Below are 17,775 nucleotides of genomic sequence, written 5' to 3' on the forward strand. Positions count from 1 at the left end.
AGCGCTGGACCGGAGTTATGGGGACGGGAAGCTAACGACCGTAGGAGCACATGCGAACTGTGCTCCAATGTACTCCCACATCAAAAGTATACTGTACTTCATTCAGTATAATATACTTCAATATACAGTATACAGTCTCTGTGAAGAATAGATGGTGGTTCTTTCAGAAATGGGACACTATAGGCAGATTCCAAGCATGGAATCTTTGAAGTTGAGTTGAGTTGTCATGGACTACGACTCCCAACACTGAGGTGTGACCCACATGCGGTCAGGGAGGGGCCAACGGTATATGACCAAGTATTACATTTACCCAACAACACAAGCTGTACTCGTGTTGCTTTCCAAAAGTTGCATGCTTTCATGTTTTTGGGACACGCCTGCAGTAAATAGCGTAAACTTTGGACGTTTCATGGACGTGCAGCAGAACCGGCATCGTCTCAAGGTCATCCAAAGGGGTCGTTGACCCGGGCTGTAAAAATAAAAAGCAGGAAGGAGGAGAAGGCGTTTGACCGATGAGTCACAGCATGTCCCAACGTGCAAAGACAAGGTTAGCACCCGCCTGTCTAAACAGTAACCAAAACATCCCATGAACTTTGCGACTGGGTGCCATCATGTGACCACCGGCCAGGACGTCTTTAAAGTCGTCTTTCCAGTTTGACGAACATCGGCATCGGCTACCACTTCCTCACATAGTAGTGTATCCGCTGGTCATGACCACCCTGCACCTGCACCTCATCCACAGACCACCTGTGAGGTGGCCGGGACCCTTGGGGGATGACCTCATCAGCAGGCTCCGCCCCCTGACCTTTGGAAAGTGTGCAGACGCGAAAGAGCGCACTCGCCTTCGCCGCCGACCAGCGACGCCACATCACAGTGAGTCTCCTTTCATCTACGACTCTTCTTCCTCTCTATTATCCTGTATGGAGTATAATCCATAGCCATTGTACAAGTACAATACCTTGTATTTCTACTACAGTACAAATACTACTTAGATATTTATAGGCAGCAGGTATCCTTACTAGCATGTAGGCTGCTATGCAGGTAAAAAGTGGATATGGATTATAGTAGAAATACTACTTACTCCTCCCCCTCCTCCCAGCTTGACGTTGACCTCAGATTTCAGGTCAACATTTGTAATAAAAGTGACTGATGGACTTATTAGATGAAAGATGAAATATGCCACACGTTTATTAAACGTGACCAGTTTGACTTTTGCATTTTGCACCGACTATGATGCGTTTCTTTTCAGGCTAGAGCAGGGGTGTCCAAAGTGCGGCCCGGGGGCCATTTGCGGCCCCGCTGCTAGATTCTCATTGGCACATTATAAAAATAGAATTTAACAGCAAAAACATTTACAGTAATTTGAGCAAAATGAAGTCAAAATATTCTGATAAAAAAATCACACTTTTAGAAGAATAACATTGTGACATTATTAGGAAAAGTAGGAGTATCAAGTTCAAATCTTTTTTCAACGTTATGTAAAAAAATAACTAATATTTATACTTTTGGAGAATATTAGGTTGCAGGAAAATGTTGTAATGTTAGGAGAATAAAGTGAAAATATTATGGAAATAAATTACAGGAAGAAAGTCAAGATAGCAAGATGGAAAAAAACACTGGAATATTACGACAATAAAGACAAACATTAAGAGAAAAGAGTCAGGAGAAGAAAAGTTTCAATTATATGAGAATAACAGAAATAATGTCATTTTTGGAGCATAGAGTTGAAATAATAAAGTGATAATAATAAGTGATAATATTATGAACAAACAGACGAGCTAATCCACATGCCAATCAAGCTGTGTGACTCTAATTGCAGACATGATCGGTTCCATCGGGGTGCTGCTCCTGCTCCTCACAGGTAACATGACGGCCAATGGTCCGTGTGTGCGGCATCTTACCTGTTCTCCTCGATGATGTCACCAGGAGCCGGTGCGTTCAGGGTCCACAACGTCCACGGCAGCTTGTGTCTGGAGGACTCCTGGCCAGCGGGCGGTGCTGAGCTGAGGAGGTGTCGCCCGGACTCGGAGGCCCAGCGGTGGGCGTGGAAGCATCCGGGCCTGCTGATGTGCGTCGCCACATCCAGATGTTTGTCACCGCGGCAACCGAGCCTCACCCGACCGTGTCCCGTCTCGGAGGACGAGGATCTGCTGTGGGACTGTAACGGGGACACGCTGATCAGCCGCGGCACGTCAATGCTGCTTTCTGAAGACAGGGGGCGCCCCGTCCTCCGCCCCGGACGCCAAGGCTCCCCGTGGACGTCGCTGCATGCGAGAGACATCTGCCGGGAGAGACTCAGTAAGTCCCAGCGGGTCTTAGAAATAATGCTAGCTGACGCATGAAGCAATTCTTCCGTCCTTCAGGAACTCGGCGGTCATCACATGACCCAGATGAGCTCAGCGACGCAAAGGACAAGCAGGGGACCTTGACAGAGGAAGAGAGACGATATCTTCGCTGGTTCTATCGCACCGAAGACCGTGAGAACTCATGGACATCCTGCTGCTGATGGAAACGGTGTCACACCTGTTCTAAACCGTTTTCAAATGGTGTTCGGTTTCAGCCACAGTGTGGACGTTTGTGCTGCTGGGTTTGGCCTTCGTGTGCCTCCTAGTGGGCTTCCTCCTGCTGGGGATGGGCGCCATGGCGAGCAGGTGTCTAGCGATGGTGAAGATAGAAATGAAATAGAAGCCACTCACACCGCTGTTGTTGTTGTTGCAGGAACAGGAGGAAGATCGCCAAGTACAAGGCCGCCGCCGCTCTGGCCCACAGGAGCCAAGAGATGTGGGTGGTCACCGACATCGCCGGCACGCCGTCGCCACAGAGGTCAAACGCCGCGCCGTGCAACGGAGACGCCAGCGAGCTCAAAGCCGGAAGTATCGTGGTCACGTGGAAAGACGGGAACACTTCCTGTTTGTACGCCGACGCTTCGGTGGAGGACACGCTGGCGAAACCAGAGGAGGAGGAGGAGGAGGAAGAGATGAAGGAGACCAATGATGAAAACTAGACTGACATTAACCTGACATGACATGATAAATATAGATCATATAGATGTGTTTGTTTGTTTTGTATAAACTGTACGATTCTGGCTGCAAATAAAAGATTGATGCATGAAGAGGATGTAGTACCTGACCACATCCAGAGGGGGCAGTAACGCCTAATGATCAAGGCTGGTCCCAAACAGAAGGAGGAAAAAGCCGGAAGTGCCTTAGTAAAGATGGCGGCCTCCAGGTCACCCTTATCACTCTCGCGCCGTCTACCGTAACTTTGTTTTTTGAAACGAAGGAAGTCCCGTTCGAGTCGGCGCTTGAGCCCGATGTGACGATGAGGACGGGCGGCGGAGCGCTGGGAGCAGCGCTGCCTGTCCTCCGCCTCCTGCGGCGCTGCGGCGTCCAGGCAGCGGCCGAGGCGACGAGGTGTTCGCGGCGGCACCTCTCCTCATCCAGGCCCCCGTGGAGGCTGCTGTTTTTCGGCTCAGATCAGTTCGCCGTGGAGTCTCTCAAAGTCCTCGCAGCTGACAGGTGCCAGTCTTATTTGATGGGGTCACGTGACGGACATACGTCGGTTAGGTTGTCGTGTTGTGTTACACTCCTACTTCTCCAAAGTGGCTTCATCTTGGCGCCTATGTTTGTCCGTAGGAGCGCCGTTGGGGGCGTGGTGGCGTCCCTGGAGGTGGTCACGTTGAGCGGCGACCTTCCGGTGTGGAGGTTTGCCCAGCAGGAGCGGCTTCCGGTCCACAGGTGGCCGCTGGGCGACGTGACAGGACGCTTTGACGTGGGCGTGGTGGTATCGTTTGGATGTTTGCTCCAGGAGAGACTCATCAGCGCCTTCCCGCAGTGAGTTTTGTTACTCGGCGGCTTCCCGAAGTTGGCGTGATCATGCTAACGTAGACTTTTTGTGGCAGTGGAATTTTGAACGTTCATCCCAGCCTCCTGCCGAGGTGGCGCGGACCGGCGCCTGTCTTCCACACCATCCTGCACGGAGATGTTGTGACGGGCGTCACCATCATGCAGATCCACCCACATAGGTAAACAGGAAGTAGTCCTCCTGTTATGGCGTCTGCAAGCATCGTCACCTTCGACATTTGGCTCAGGTTTGATGTGGGTCCGATCCTGAAGCAGGAAGTCCATCAGGTCCCGGGGAAGTGCACGGCCGAAGAGCTGGGAGATGTCCTCGCCGTCAAAGGGGCTCGGCTGGTGAGAGGCGGCGTGGAAAGTTTCTTCTCGCCAAAACCTGCACTGACGGTTTAGTGTTTTTAACCAAGCTCATGGACACGCTGAAGACGCTCCCGCAGACCATGGCCAACAAGCAAGAGCAGAGCCCGACGGGCGGCACCTTCGGTACGTGGGACTAACTTACTTCCTGTTTCCCTTCTACTGACATCTCCTTGTCCTCCCGCAGCCCCAAAAATCAGCTCATCCATGAGCTGGGTGGTGTGGGAGGAGCAGACGTGCCAGCAAATCGACCGCTTGTATCGAGCCATCGGATCCAAGGTAACGAGCGTCGCCAGGCATGTGATCCCGGGCAAGGTGGCGTCACACCACTTCTTTCTCTGCCTACAGATTCCTCTGAGGACCACTTGGATGGGACGCACCGTCAAGCTGCTGGACTTTGTGGGACAGTGTCACATCTCCTTAGCAGGTCGGTCTTCTTCCTGTCACTCGGGGTGCTTCACACTTCTAGACCACTACCCTTTCAAAATAAGCACTTCTGGACCATTGCCCTTTCAAAATAAGGACTTCTGGACCACTACCCTTTCAAAATAAGGACTTTTGGACCACTACCGTTTAAAAATACGCACTTCTAGACCACTACCCTTTCAAAATAAGCACTTCAGGACCATTGCCCTTTCAAAATAAGGACTTCTGGACCACTACCCTTTCAAAATAAGCAGTTCTAGACCACTACCCTTTCAAAATAAGGACTTCTGGACCACTGCCCTTTCAAAATAAGGACTTCTGGACCACTACCCTTTCAAAATAAGGACTTCTGGACCACTACCCTTTCAAAATAAGGACTTCTGGACCACTATCCTTTCAAATTAAGGACTTCTGGACCACTACCCTTTCAAAATAAGGATTTCTGGACCACTACCCTTTCAAAATAAGGACTTCTGGACCACTACCCTTTCAAAATAAGAACTTCTGGAACACTACCCTTTCAAAATACAAACTTCTAGACCACTACTCTTTCAAAATACAAACTTCTAGACCACTACCCTTTCAAAATAAGCACTTCCAGACCACTACCCTTTGAAAACCTGTTTGTGCTGGACTCCGTGTGATTCCAGTCCACATTACTTTGTAGATCCTAGCAGGACGTCGATGCCTGGCTCAGTCAGCTTCCACAAAGATTCCAACATCCTCGCTGTTCGCTGCAAGGTCAGATTTTTTTCCCACACACTGGGACTGCTAAAGTCTCATGCCCCTTATTTCCAGAGTGTGTGTGTGTGTTCCAGGACGGCTGGGTGGGCTTCAAGGCGGTCCTCCTGAAGAAGCGTCTGACGGCGGCTGACTTCTACAACGGCTACCTGCACCAGACGCTGCTGCCTCACAAGACTCCGCCCCATCAGACGCCCGGGGGCGTGTTCCTCAGCCGGAGGGGAGGGGCTGAGGCACCTACCACTCTGCTGAAGGATAAAAAAACAAACTGTGTCTACTGATGAGGAGTGGGTGTGGCATCGGGGAACGGCAGTCGTTGACTTCCTTCAAGAGTCGTAACAAATTCATGTACTCACCGCATGGACACAACTATCATGGAAACGTTTTTTTTTTCATATAAAACGATATTTCAACACGGTCTTGTGGTCGTCATGACAACAAGTCAACTGCAACTTGTTATAATTATTTAGGGTGTTATTTCTTGCCAGCAGAGGGAGCCACATCATCATTTTTGTAACAATTGAATGACGTCACATGTCCAGATGTTTGGCAAGTCCTAAGAACTTATCACCTTGTGTCTGTGGCAGACATCTTTTTCTCATTAACAACACTTGCTTGGTAGTTTGCTTTTTTATTCATGTACACAGTCAAATAAGTAGCATGTACACTTTAATGAAGCTTTAGTTTACATAAAAAAACAAACACTACTACTACACAAGCAGGTATGTTAAGTGTCAAGTGAGCCAAAATGGCGTCAGACCAGTTGAGTTCATGTTTGAGTGACGTCATTCATTTAGTTTGCTAACACGAACTGCTCCATTACATTCGGACAGTACTTCCGCTTTGTATGCCATAAAAGCGGGAAATGGTTAACCCCAGATGAGGAAAAAGTTCACTAAAGCTGCTGATTCAAACCAACATGACGTTACACAACAATGGAGTTTCACATGAACGGTTCGAACAATGAATATTTTCGGACTTACCAGTCGTTTGGAATGCTAATGACGATCGACACATTTAATTGACCTCGTGTAATTAACTTGCTGAGATGGCGACCGCCTCTAAGAGCTTTAAAACTAATCAAACATGTTCCAAGGTTAGTTAGGTAGTTAGTACACTTGCCTGAGCGATGGTGATGTTTTCTAGTGTTGCCAAAAAGTATACTTCATCATGTCGAACTTCATAAAGTCCAGCCGATGCTATGTAACAGCGCCGCCCTAGTGGCCCGGCATGCACACCACACCAATGATGGCTGTGAGTGAGAAAGAGTTAGTTCAAATACTTTCCCCGGGTTGTGAGAGGCTGTATTTCAGTTCACTTCCACTTCACTAAGCATACTATGTGCACTGGCTACTTAGGTCCTGACAACGGCAATTGCTAAGCAATTGAAATACAGCCTTCCTTCCTTCCTTCATTTCTTCCTTCCTTCCGTCCTTCCTTCATTCCTTCCTTCCTTCTCACCTACCTACCTCTCTCTCTCTCTCGCTTTGTCTGTCTATCTATCTAATTAACACTGCTAGTTTAAAAAACAGCAAAATGGTTGTATTGGCTTGGATCCACTTCAGTCAGCATCTTCCTGTATTTGCATCGCATTTGGGTCGTTGTCGTCATCTCTGCCAAACACGCAGCAGCCTCTGGCACAGAAGGGAGGCCGACACAGCAGCTTAGATGGTGGCGTCCGCAAAGTCTCGGCGAGCAAATCCTTTCTGGAAAACAAACAGAAGAAATTAGTTATTAGTTACGCTTTTAAACAACCTAAGTAATTTATGTTGTTTTTAGTTTTTAGAAAATTAGGTTGGTAAAATATAATGGGGAAAAATACAAATGTACAGGTTTCTTTCAGAGATTATTGAAGAAAGCTGAACTATTTGGAAATTGAAAACAGCGAGCATAAAAAGCATAACATATAAAATCGCCACCACTATTGGTTGGATATACAACAGTGGTACACTATCTATGCACACACACACACAGTGTCTTTGTGTCAAGTTCAGTTAGGGCGGGAGAGGATATATGGGGGGGCTCCTTTAATTCCTCCCAGGAGGCCAAAGACACAAAGCCAGAATATCTGCTAGGGATTGTCCACATTCCTGCTGCCAGTGGGGAGGAGGCTGAGGATGTGAAGTTGTGTAAGACACGGACACGTACTGTACCTTTAAGTGGAGGACAGGAAATGGTACCATCTTGAGGAAAGCAGCAGTTGATTCCCACTAAAAAGCAAAACTATTTGCCTGGTGAGGTTCTCAGATAAAGCGGACCGGCACCGTCCTGAACCAGTGGGGGGACCAATGAGAGTGAGCCAGATAAGAAAGGCACCTGTGCGGACCGACATATGGCTGAGCCAACGCCCACGCCGTCTTCTCACTGCAGACCCAAGAAGTGTCACTTCCTCTTCTATGGTTATCATCACCCTCTTCCTCTTTCCTCCGCTACTGCGTGCTGGTGGTCTGTGATTTTTCTGTTTCTGTCCGCCTCCACATTCTTGAGCGGGTGGAGCGCGTTAAGAGGAGACGCGCGGAACATCAGTCAGCACAGTAAAAGCCCGTCAGCACAGTGGAGCTACTGTCCCGCAACAAACACACAATCGGCACAACTGTTTCTGCCGCTGTTGGCTGGCTGGGAGGGGGCGTTGCCCCGGCAACCCGATGGACGCACAGCTCTTGTTCTTAGACAAAGGTGCATTCTGAGGGATTTCTCCTAAATCACCATGACTGCTCTGAGAAAGAACCTCCACCGCCGTCACCGTCTCCGCTTCAGCAGCATCAGCAAACACCTCATACAGGATTGTTTACCACCTTCTCAATGCACTCTTTTATGCTCTATAACAACCCTATAGTCAACTTTACACTACTATTAGAAACAACCTCTATAAGAAGTTTCAATTTTACAAGAATAAGGTGGCATAAAATATGAAATAATAAAGACATTATTTCTTTAAATGTGTAATATTATGAGCCTCAAACAAAACAAGAAACAAAGTTGTCACAGTTGGGATCAAACCTGAGACCTTCTTCAAAAGCAGCAGCTGTACCATTACACCAATGGGGACTGACAGTGGAGCAGCTTATGATGGTAACAACGAGCGAGGCCTTTCTCTGGACTCGTGGCAGTGACGGTTGCGCATTTGTAGAGAATGCGCTCCCTTGGGCAAAATGGCGGGCTAATTAGCGGTGAGCGTCGTGGGTATTTGTTGCTATGACATGGTTGACTGGTGACCGCTTCATGACTGGATGTGACGTGGCAGTGTCAGCAAGTTCTCACCAATTTGTAGTCCTTGTGCAGCTTGCTGTACTGGAACATGTTGCAGAGGACGGTGGACGCAGCTCTGGCAGCCTTTAGACCTCCGGAGCTAAAAAGCAGTGACAAAGTGTGAGAAAGGGTGAGGATAACGAGGACGAGGGAGGAGGAAATACCAGAGCCCCATGAGGGGGAAGCCCAGCGATAAACAGTTGTTACAGGCGATCACATGACTTGAGGCTTACAGTGCTCAAACATCTGCCTACCTGCCATCATGGGACGCCTTGATGCCCACCAGCTTGGGCAGGCCGTTGAAGTACGAGATGTCCCGGGCTGCCAGGGAGCTAAAGGTGACCAGGTGGTTGAGGGCGCCGCAGATGTTGACCACCACCTCGCTGGATGGTGTCTTCTGGAGGCCATCGTTGGGCAGCTTGGACACGAGGACGTTGACCATGTTCTTGGCTGCACGGACCAACATGACATCAAACAATGTTCACGCTTCACTTCTGGAGTGTCCTCCCACCTAGCAGGTCCTTGTTGGGGGCGTGCCTGGCCAGGTTCCTCAAGAGGGCGGTTAGAGGTCGTAGCTCCCCCTCGTTGTTGGTGTCCAGCAGGTCGAGGAGCGTGGGCACCATCCTCTCCTGCTCCAGCACCACCAAGCTCAGCACCGACGCCCACTGCGGCACGGGAGGACAAGGCACGTCAACGCCGTCACGAGCCGGAAGCTTTCCTGTGACGTACCCTGCCATCTCCGGCTGTGATGTTTTGCAGGGCTCCGATGGCCGCTTCTCTACTGATGGAGCTGCTCTCGCGGTTCTGCAGAACCTGCTTGTACAAGGCCACCACTTTGGGGTGCCACAGCCACTCCGCACCCCTCGGCTCCCGGGACACCTCAGACAGGATGGCCAGACTCTGGTTACGCTGATGCTGGAGAAAGACAGCATGAAGACGGTGACTTCCTGGAGGTGTGTGCCGTGCAGATGGGTCTGAGAGATGGTTGTGGAGTCATGGTGCTGGAACACCGCAACATGACAGCAGGTCTCACGTGCATGTAACACATGCCTGCTTTTCTTCTGAGTCATCTGACCTGCTGGGCTCAGTTGATGACACCTGATCCTCCCGTTGGACCTGAGCCCGGTTCTCAGGTTTCTGTCTGCTGGCCACCAGGTGGAGCAGAGTAAATTACTTAGCTCTGCCTGGTGACCGAGCCTGAAGATCTTGAAGCATGAAGCTTCATCTCAACAAGTCAAAGGAGGAGATCTCAAAACGAACCTCCGTGCTCTTCTTGTTGTACATGGTGAAGCAGCCAATGGCCTCGCTGTCCCTGTCTCTGGGGGCGGAGCCTCTGGTCGGACCCTCCAGGCGGATTCGGACTGAGGTAGGGAGCTCCGAGTAGAGCTGGTAGGACAGGTTCCTCAAAATGCAGAGTGAGTTCTCCAGACCCTGAAGAAGAATCGAAGACAAAGAAAGTGACAAAGGAAAAACTAGCAAACCTTTCTACGAGACGAGAAGCCATCAGGGCTCGGCACGTGTTCTGCAGGAACTGACCTTGTCCTCCGCACTCACTTCCTGTTGGATGTAGGAGACCAGGGAGTCCACAAGACCTGGAGTGTCTCTCATCTTCTCCCTGGTCCTCTGATTCACTGAACTCAGGTTTCTGTAGAACACACAACACGAGCATACAACATGGACACCTCCACCTGCTGTATGCTATCAATGCTTTGACAGACGGATGTTTAAGATACGTGTATGTGAATGGACAGGACAGGTGTACCTGAAGCATCCTGTGGTGTTGCTGAAGACGTCCTTCTCAGACGGGCTGAGTGGAATGCTTCCACAAAGAGGAATCAGGACTTTGTTGCTGAGGTCTGACAAAGCTTCTCTACATAGTTTCTCCTTCAGGTTGTCTCTGGATGACAGATTCCATAACACCCCTGCACCACACACATTGTTACACTGTGTTACGTTGTACTACTGTGGGTTAGTTTGTATTACTATGGGTTACACTGTGCTACATTGTATTACTATGGTTACACTGTGTTACATTGTATTACTACAGGTTACATTGTGTTACTACGCTGTCTACCTGTGACGTTCTTTCGAAGCTCCTCATCAGGTTCAGCCATGATGCTCACGAGGCGTGCCACGCCTCCCCCGTCGATGAGTGCCGCCTTGTTGTCGGTGTTCTCGTAGATGATGTTCCTGGTGGCGCCGGTGGCAAAGCGCTGCACTTCCAGGTTGTCACTGGAGAAAAGTTGGATCAGAGCAGGGATACCTTGCAGAACTCGGACCTGGGGGATGAGGGTTGCGGGGGGGGGGCAAGGGGACTCAGGTCATGACCTCACATGATGAAACATGAGGAGGTTATGATGAAGCACCTGGTTTTTGGCATGGTTGCTATGGTAACACTGGTGTTGAATGTATGCGGCTCCGAGGATCTGCAGGGCGACGTCCGGCTGGGACAAATATCTGATGGCCGTGTGCATGTCCAGTGCTTGCATCCTGCACATGCATGGAGAACACGTTTGCCACAGGAAGCCAACACGGAGAACCGGGGTGTCACTAAGCAGCCCTCACCCCCCCAGCTGCTCGTTGCTGTGTATGGACGCTCCATCCAGGACGTCCATCCCTTTTCCCACGCTCCTGACGCTGCGTAGAGATGGCGCTCGCTGCATGGAGGTTTGGTACTGACCCACCCCCAAACCGAGGCCAGTCCTCGGCACATGCCACTGCGGCCCCGCCCAGCCGTCGCCTCGTGGCGGCCCCGCCCATCCGTCCTGGCTGTAGGCGGAGTTGTGGTGCTGGTAGTGCTGCTGGCGGTTGGCAATGCGGGTGATGGTCCGGTGGGAGGGGCCTTTGTAGGTGAAGTGAGGCAGCAGCTCCTCTTCCTGCCAGTAGCCCCGCCCCTGGGCCAGAGTCCCGCTCAGGGTGCGCCTCAAGGTGCCGGAAGGGGGTGGGATGTTCTCCGAGGGAACCGGTAGAGGAGGCCCCCCCTGGTCTGCCTGGCACAGCGACTTGGAGCGTCTGCTCCTGCTGTGGGTCTGCACGGCCTGGAAGCTTTGGGCCACGCTGGCTCGCACCTTGGAGGAGGTCTCCACGGCAGAGCGAGAGGAGAAGCCGGAGGAGAAGCCAGAGGACGGCATGGTGGCGACCTGGAGGAGAAGGGGCGGGTTTACTATGTAAACAACGAGGCAGGAAGAGATAAATCTTATCTTCTGACGGGAAAAAGCAAGCTTTTTCTCCTCATTAGCGAGCTGGAGCCTATCCCAGTCGACTTTTCTTTCACCCTGAGTGTCAGAAGGTTCTGGGCAGAGTTTTACTGCAGGAAACAACAGGAAACTCACTGCGGCCTGTTCATTGTTGCACTCACCGTCTCGAAAGCAACACACCGACATCCTGTTTGCATTCCCCCCCACCTCCCTGTTTTCATTGTTCCCCTTCAATCAGACTTCCATGCTCATTGCCTAACCCGCCCCACGCCGGAGTCTATGCACGCGGCCCCACGCTGGAGTCTTTGCACACGCAGTGTACACGTATGTAACATTTCTGCACAATAAAAAGCCACCCTCATGCCAAAAGAGCACTTCAGCAGTGCAGGGTGTGTGCAGCATATGAGCTGCTCCTGCAAGTATTTTGGGAAGTACTATGACATAATGGCCCAGCAGGAGTACTCACAGCCATGACGCGGCTCGGCGTGTGTATCATGGATCTGGAGCTGAAGCCTCTTGCAGCGGGCAGGGTGTATTCTGTTGCAAGAGAAGAAAGAAACAGTCTTCACTAGCGTTTACTCATTCGTACGCACGTGCTGTTAGCATACTACAGTGTTAGCATACTAGTCCTCAGTGTTAGCATACAAGTACTCAGTGTTAGCATACTAGTCCTCAGTGTTAGCATACTAGTCCTCAGTGTTAGCATACTAGTCCTCAGTGTTACCATACAAGTACTCAGTGTTAGCATACTAGTCCTCAGTGTTAGCATACATGTACTCAGTGTTAGCATACTAGTCCTCAGTGTTAGCATAGTACATGTACTCAGTGTTAGCATACTAGTGCTCAGTGTTAGCATACAAGTACTCAGTGTTAGCATACAAGTACTCAGTGTTAGCATACAAGTACTCAGTGTTAGCATGCAACCACTCAGTGTTAGCATACTAGTGCTCAGTGTTAGCATACAAGTACTCAGTGTTAGCATACAACCACTCAGTGTTAGCATACTAGTGCTCAGTGTTAGCATACAAGTACTCAGTGTTAGCATACATGTACTCAGTGTTAGCATACAAGTACTCAGTGTTAGCATACAAGTACTCAGTGTTAGCATACAAGTACTCAGTGTTAGCATACATGTACTCAGTGTTAGCATACAAGTACTCAGTGTTAGCATACAAGTACTCAGTGTTAGCATACAACCACTCAGTGTTAGCATACATGTACTCAGTGTTAGCATACAAATACTCAGTGTTAGCATACAAGTACTCAGTGCTAGCATACAAGTACTCAGTGTTAGCATACAAGTACTCAGTGTTAGCATACAAGTACTCAAGCCCCACATTAAGTTGTACTGGACATTTACAGAAAAAGAACAACAATGAACCGGGTCAACGGGGCCCCCCATCTAGTGGCCGGGCTTAGCCCAAAGAGGTAGCGTGGGCCCCTGCTCCCATGAGTGGTGAGCTCATGGCATGAAGAGGCGGGAACTTGCCACCCTTGGCTGCAGAAGCTAGCTCTTGCTACATGCAACCCCACCTGGTAGAGGTGGAGACCCATATGGAGTAGTGGGACTCCCCTGACGCCCAGCAGGGACTCCGAAAACCGGTCCTCTAAAGACTTTTTATTTCTTCCTTTAGTCCAGTCTGCTGTTGCCAGCAGTGAGAGGCCACGGGCGGGGGTGTCTTGTTGCCCCCCCACTCAGGACCTGTACTTTGGAGTTGAACCCGGTGAACAAAGAGGGCGGTTTCCCTCCACCTTCGAGGTCAAGATGTTTTTTCTTTAATATTTCAACTTTATGCTGCTTCCTTCCTCCTGGTATGACAAAGTTAGTCCTGTCATACGACCATACCAACTACCAAGGGGATATTACTGAGTATCGGGTAGTATTATTGTGAGTAATGCGTATTAGTATCGTGACTGCTGGTGTGCAGGGAGGAAGGTCAGCTAACAACGGAGGAAAACAATCGTCATCGTGCAGTCCAGCAGGACGGAAAGGAAGGGGGGTGGGGGCGGGGGTCATGGGGCGGGGCTACTGGCCGGCATGCCAGAAGGGCAGCCTGACTGGATCACATGTCAGCCAAGATATGCTCCCGCTCAATATCAGCACTAAGCCACACATGGCTGGAGACCGCCATACGTGCTTGCTGTCTGCTTGCTTCTTCTCTGGGAAAGATCTTCCTATCACGGGCTGATAAGCTGAAGGCCGCTGAGGCAGCAAAAAAAAAGCACTTTCCTCCCGTTCAGCTGGTGGGCTGTGGTGATGGGAGAACGTTGCACTGGGAGGAACCCCGGCCAGCAGATAGCAGCTGAGAGCTTGGACGGGGGTCACCCCATCCTAAATGTTAAAGTGATCTTGGTGCTGGGGATGCTGGAGCTGCATGGAGGTGCAGGATCTCCAAGTGACAAAATGAAAGGAGGAATGCGAATACTTCAGCTTGACGTTCTACGTTTACGACTATCATCTTGTGGCTCCTTGATTCATGACCTCCTCGCTCGCCCCAAGCCTCTAATTGTTTTTCTCCAGCTGCTGTCACACGTCTGTCTTCAGCACGTCCTCCCACAGTGTGAACCGGCCAGGCTAGATAGGAGACAGATGTTGTCCTCATGCGAGTGTCCTTTGTAGAGACGGGAGCGGTAAATTGATTAGACACGCCGTCATGGCGTCCTTGCGCCTTTGAGGGACACTGGGCAGAAGGTGAGACATTTGTCAGGAACCCAGAGGCAACCATCAGCGTGACAGGTTGGGCTGAACATTCCAAAATAGACGCTGATAATCAGTGGCGGGAATGTTCCTGCTCACACCCCCCTCCTATGGAGCGTCACGTGTGACACCACAAGCAGCAACACAAACCACGCTCCACAAACCAAAACCAAAAACCACAACTCTGTGCTAGGCCTTTACCGCCATTTCGCCCTGTGTTGGTGAGGGGTGGAGGGGTTGGTTAGTGTTTCTAATGATTTAGCGCCATGATGGAGGTCTGCCGAGTAAACACTTCCACACACAGCATTTCATCCACGGCAGGCAGTCATCCCCTCAGCTTGTCTTTGTTAATCGTTTATACCGGGATCAGCCATCTTATCATTGGAAGAATCCATACCCATATATACACACATATATATATACATATATATATACACATATACATACAGTATATACGGTATATCATATATATCACCCAACCCTAATACTTCATTATGGTACTCATTATTATCATCATCATATTTATTATAATCCTCCCACAATTTTTGGTTTAGATTGGTTTTGGTTTAGGAAAGTTTTGGTTTGGAAGGTTTTGGATTAGGTAGGTTTTGGTTTGGGTAGGTTTTGGTTTAGGTAGGTTTTGGTTTAGTTAGGTTCTGATTTAGGTAAGTTTTGGTTTAGGTAGGTTTAGGTTAAGTTGGGTTCTGAATTAGGTAGGTTTTGGTTAAGTTAGGTTCTGATTTAGGTAGGTTTTGGTTTAGTTAGGTTCTGATTTAGGTAGGTTTTTGGTATGGATAGATTTTGGTTTAGGTAGGTTTTGGTTTAGTTAGGTTCTGATTTAGGTAGGTTTTGGTTTAGGTGGGTTTTGGTTAAGTTAGGTTCTGATTTACGTAGGTCTTGGTTTAGGTAGGTTTTGGTTAAGTTAGGTTCTGATTTAGGTAGGTTTTGGTTTAGTTAGGTTCTGATTTAGGTAGGTTTTTGGTTTAGATAGATTTTGGTTCGGGTAGGTTTTTGTTTAAGTGGGTTCTGAAAGTGAAAAGGTGAGGTACCAGCCCTGACGGTGTATGATATGTAGTATTCCATATGATACTGCATATTTGCATGCAGTAGAACCTTGAATGTTTACTGGATTGGAGCATGCTCTTATTTCAGCTCCAAAAGGTGGCCTAAAGAAGTCAATGACACGGTAATACCAAAGAAGTCCAGCAGTAATATTTAGCTAAAAATGCACTTTTTCTGTATCTTTTACAGCAGACAGCAAGGATGTCCATGGATGTACAGTATGAAATATAAAAGATGAAGTATTAGAACTCGCCTGACCAGCTTTGCGCTGCAGTGTATGCTGAATAAAAGCCCTAAAAAGACCATCCTCTTCCCGGCCAAGTGACCGGTGTTGTGTTCAGGGAATGTTTGTGACGGCGCCGTGGCAAAGTGCACGATGAGAAGCAGTCGCTACATGCACGCTCTGCTTTCACACGGCCGTGTTAGCACTGCTTCATCATGCAGACGAGGCTAACAACCATCCTTATCACCAGACAGCCGACGTTGTTTATTTTATCTCCGTCCTTGGACGTTGCCCACGTAGCCGCCCCAAAAACAGCACAGAGAAGCCACAAGAGGCAGACTGTGACTAATTAGCCCTGGCAGCCTGCATGCTACATGTTAGCAACAGGCTATATCACAATAAACTTTGTCTTTTCTTGGGGAATTCATTCTTCGGTATTTCTTTGCTTCTTTTTTCACACTTTTTAGTTGTTACATTTGAAACAAACGAGACTTGAGCAATTTGTCAAACTAATGTAGCCTAGCTTACTTGAAACAAGGATTAATTAGCAGTTTCACGTTATTTATTTGGTCAGTTATCGTTGTCAATGTCTTTTCATATTGCTTGGTGTTTTTTCTCCACTTTTTGAAGCCCGGTGTGGCTGTAAAATGACAGTTAACGTTTTTAAACACAGAAACAAGATTGTAAAAATGAATGGAGCTAATGTAGCCTAGCATAGCTCCACAAAGCTAAATGAGCAGTTTTATGTGACTTATTTGATTGTTTTTTGGTCATTTATTGCTCTGTATTTGATTTTCTATACGTTTTGAAACTTAAGATGCTTATAAAATTAGTGTTGATAAAGATAAAAACAGCAAACATTTGAGGAATTTATCAGGACCCGAGCTAATGTCCTAGCTTAGTCCAACAAGGCTTCAGTGAATTCCTTGAATTATTCTTTTATTATTATTTTTTATTTTTCATGATTTCTTTTCTGCTTTTATTTTAGTCGTCATGCAAGTGTGATAAACAATAAATTACTTATTATAAGTTTACTTTTAGACATGCAAGACCAAGTTAGTGGAGTGGGCGCCATCTTGAGACGGTGGCCGGGAGCAGCTCACCTGTTGATCCGAGCAGAGAGTCGTCCAACCTGGGCAGGGACGACGACTTCTTCTCGGCCAGCCGCAGTCGGACCTGCTCCTGGACCCTCCGGGCCTTGGCCCCCTCGTCCGAACACCGACCATCGGAGGGAACCACGTAGGCTGTGCGGGAGGAGTTGGGCTGCAGGGCGGACAGAAAGCAGCCGTCTGCCGCCGCCGCGCTCATCCTGCAGCGGGGAGGGCCGGACAGAGACGAGGAGAAGCCGGTCGGAGAGCGAGGAAAAGCGGCTGTGGGCGGCGGACCGGGACTGGAGGACGGAGGCTTTTTGTCCGCACTCAAATAGTCATGAGAGGCGGGACGTGGATGGAACTCCTCCATCACCTGATGGCTGCTGCCAACTACCTACTACTACACTGTACTGCAACACAATTATACATCATACTACTACACTCTACTGCAACACGCATGCACTACTACACAATTATTTTTATATGGATCAATACCATAGGTATTAATTACCACAGGGTTAGTATTAATAAGATTGATACTTGATGTGAATATAGGGTTAGTATTAGTAATATTGATACTTGACAGATGAGGAGACATGATGAAATTCTTTCTCCACTGCTAAGGAATGTTGGGATTGTCTTTATGGGAAGCAGACTTTCACTCACTCATTTTGGGTGTGGACCAGCATGTGTGTGTGTGTACATGACATTCCTAGCAACACAGCGGGGTCATGACCTCTGTTACTACGAGACCCATAGAATGTGAGCCGCCATCCAGAAGTGATCCCTGTACAAGTACCACACTGTCCTGTACTACATATACTCAACTACACATGGTTTATTGTGGGGGGGGGGGGGGCATTCCTGCTCCACGTGC

General features: G+C 48.9%; 3 protein-coding genes across 3 annotated transcripts; 2 read left to right on the forward strand and 1 right to left on the reverse strand.

Annotated features, from left to right (window-relative positions):
- Positions 1 to 616: 616 nt before the first annotated feature.
- Positions 617 to 3,112, forward strand: LOC131132849 (uncharacterized). The gene is made up of 6 exons (XM_078792692.1): positions 617 to 873; positions 1,820 to 1,861; positions 1,927 to 2,298; positions 2,364 to 2,477; positions 2,561 to 2,651; positions 2,719 to 3,112. The coding sequence occupies exons 1-6, from the start codon at positions 711 to 713 to the stop codon at positions 3,002 to 3,004; spliced, it is 1,068 nt and encodes a 355-aa protein (XP_078648818.1). The 5' UTR covers positions 617 to 710; the 3' UTR covers positions 3,005 to 3,112.
- A 92-nt stretch (positions 3,113 to 3,204) lies between these two features.
- Positions 3,205 to 6,045, forward strand: mtfmt (mitochondrial methionyl-tRNA formyltransferase). The gene is made up of 9 exons (XM_058078865.2): positions 3,205 to 3,518; positions 3,636 to 3,833; positions 3,902 to 4,024; positions 4,091 to 4,193; positions 4,262 to 4,337; positions 4,399 to 4,490; positions 4,560 to 4,638; positions 5,305 to 5,378; positions 5,456 to 6,045. Exons 1-9 carry the CDS (start codon positions 3,322 to 3,324, stop codon positions 5,657 to 5,659), a joined length of 1,146 nt encoding a protein of 381 aa, XP_057934848.2. The 5' UTR covers positions 3,205 to 3,321; the 3' UTR covers positions 5,660 to 6,045.
- Positions 5,867 to 17,271, reverse strand: LOC131132825 (plakophilin-3-like). The gene is made up of 13 exons (XM_058078823.2): positions 16,911 to 17,271; positions 12,291 to 12,361; positions 11,193 to 11,767; positions 10,994 to 11,117; positions 10,702 to 10,906; positions 10,390 to 10,549; positions 10,164 to 10,272; positions 9,888 to 10,058; positions 9,357 to 9,542; positions 9,139 to 9,292; positions 8,882 to 9,077; positions 8,640 to 8,727; positions 5,867 to 7,084 (listed from the first exon to the last, which is right to left on the reverse strand). The coding sequence occupies exons 1-13, from the start codon at positions 17,266 to 17,268 to the stop codon at positions 7,043 to 7,045; spliced, it is 2,439 nt and encodes an 812-aa protein (XP_057934806.2). The 5' UTR covers positions 17,269 to 17,271; the 3' UTR covers positions 5,867 to 7,042.
- Between the last annotated feature and the right edge of the window lie 504 nt (positions 17,272 to 17,775).

Source organism: Doryrhamphus excisus, linkage group LG1 (genome assembly GCF_037039965.1).
Source record: "Doryrhamphus excisus strain RoL-2023G ecotype Guam linkage group LG1, RoL_Dexc_Guam_v1.1, whole genome shotgun sequence".
Classification (NCBI taxonomy): Eukaryota; Metazoa; Chordata; class Actinopteri; order Syngnathiformes; family Syngnathidae; genus Doryrhamphus; species Doryrhamphus excisus.

Bases quoted from the DNA above. Each gene is read 5' to 3' on its own strand.
- mtfmt (XM_058078865.2), top strand. From the start codon at position 3,322: ATGAGGACGGGCGGCGGAGCGCTGGGAGCAGCGCTGCCTGTCCTCCGC. The intron at 3,834-3,901 runs GTGAGTTTTGTT...TTTTTGTGGCAG, and splicing joins CTCATCAGCGCCTTCCCGCA to TGGAATTTTGAACGTTCATC. The intron at 4,639-5,304 runs GTCGGTCTTCTT...ATTACTTTGTAG, and splicing joins GTGTCACATCTCCTTAGCAG to ATCCTAGCAGGACGTCGATG.
- LOC131132825 (XM_058078823.2), bottom strand. From the start codon at position 17,268: ATGGAGGAGTTCCATCCACGTCCCGCCTCTCATGACTATTTGAGTGCG. The intron at 10,059-10,163 runs GTCAGTTCCTGC...ATTCTTCTTCAG, and splicing joins AAGTGAGTGCGGAGGACAAG to GGTCTGGAGAACTCACTCTG. The intron at 9,078-9,138 runs GTGGGAGGACAC...TGGTCCGTGCAG, and splicing joins CCCCAACAAGGACCTGCTAG to CCAAGAACATGGTCAACGTC.
- LOC131132849 (XM_078792692.1), top strand. From the start codon at position 711: ATGACCACCCTGCACCTGCACCTCATCCACAGACCACCTGTGAGGTGG. The intron at 2,299-2,363 runs GTAAGTCCCAGC...TCCGTCCTTCAG, and splicing joins CATCTGCCGGGAGAGACTCA to GAACTCGGCGGTCATCACAT. The intron at 2,478-2,560 runs GTGAGAACTCAT...GTTCGGTTTCAG, and splicing joins GTTCTATCGCACCGAAGACC to CCACAGTGTGGACGTTTGTG.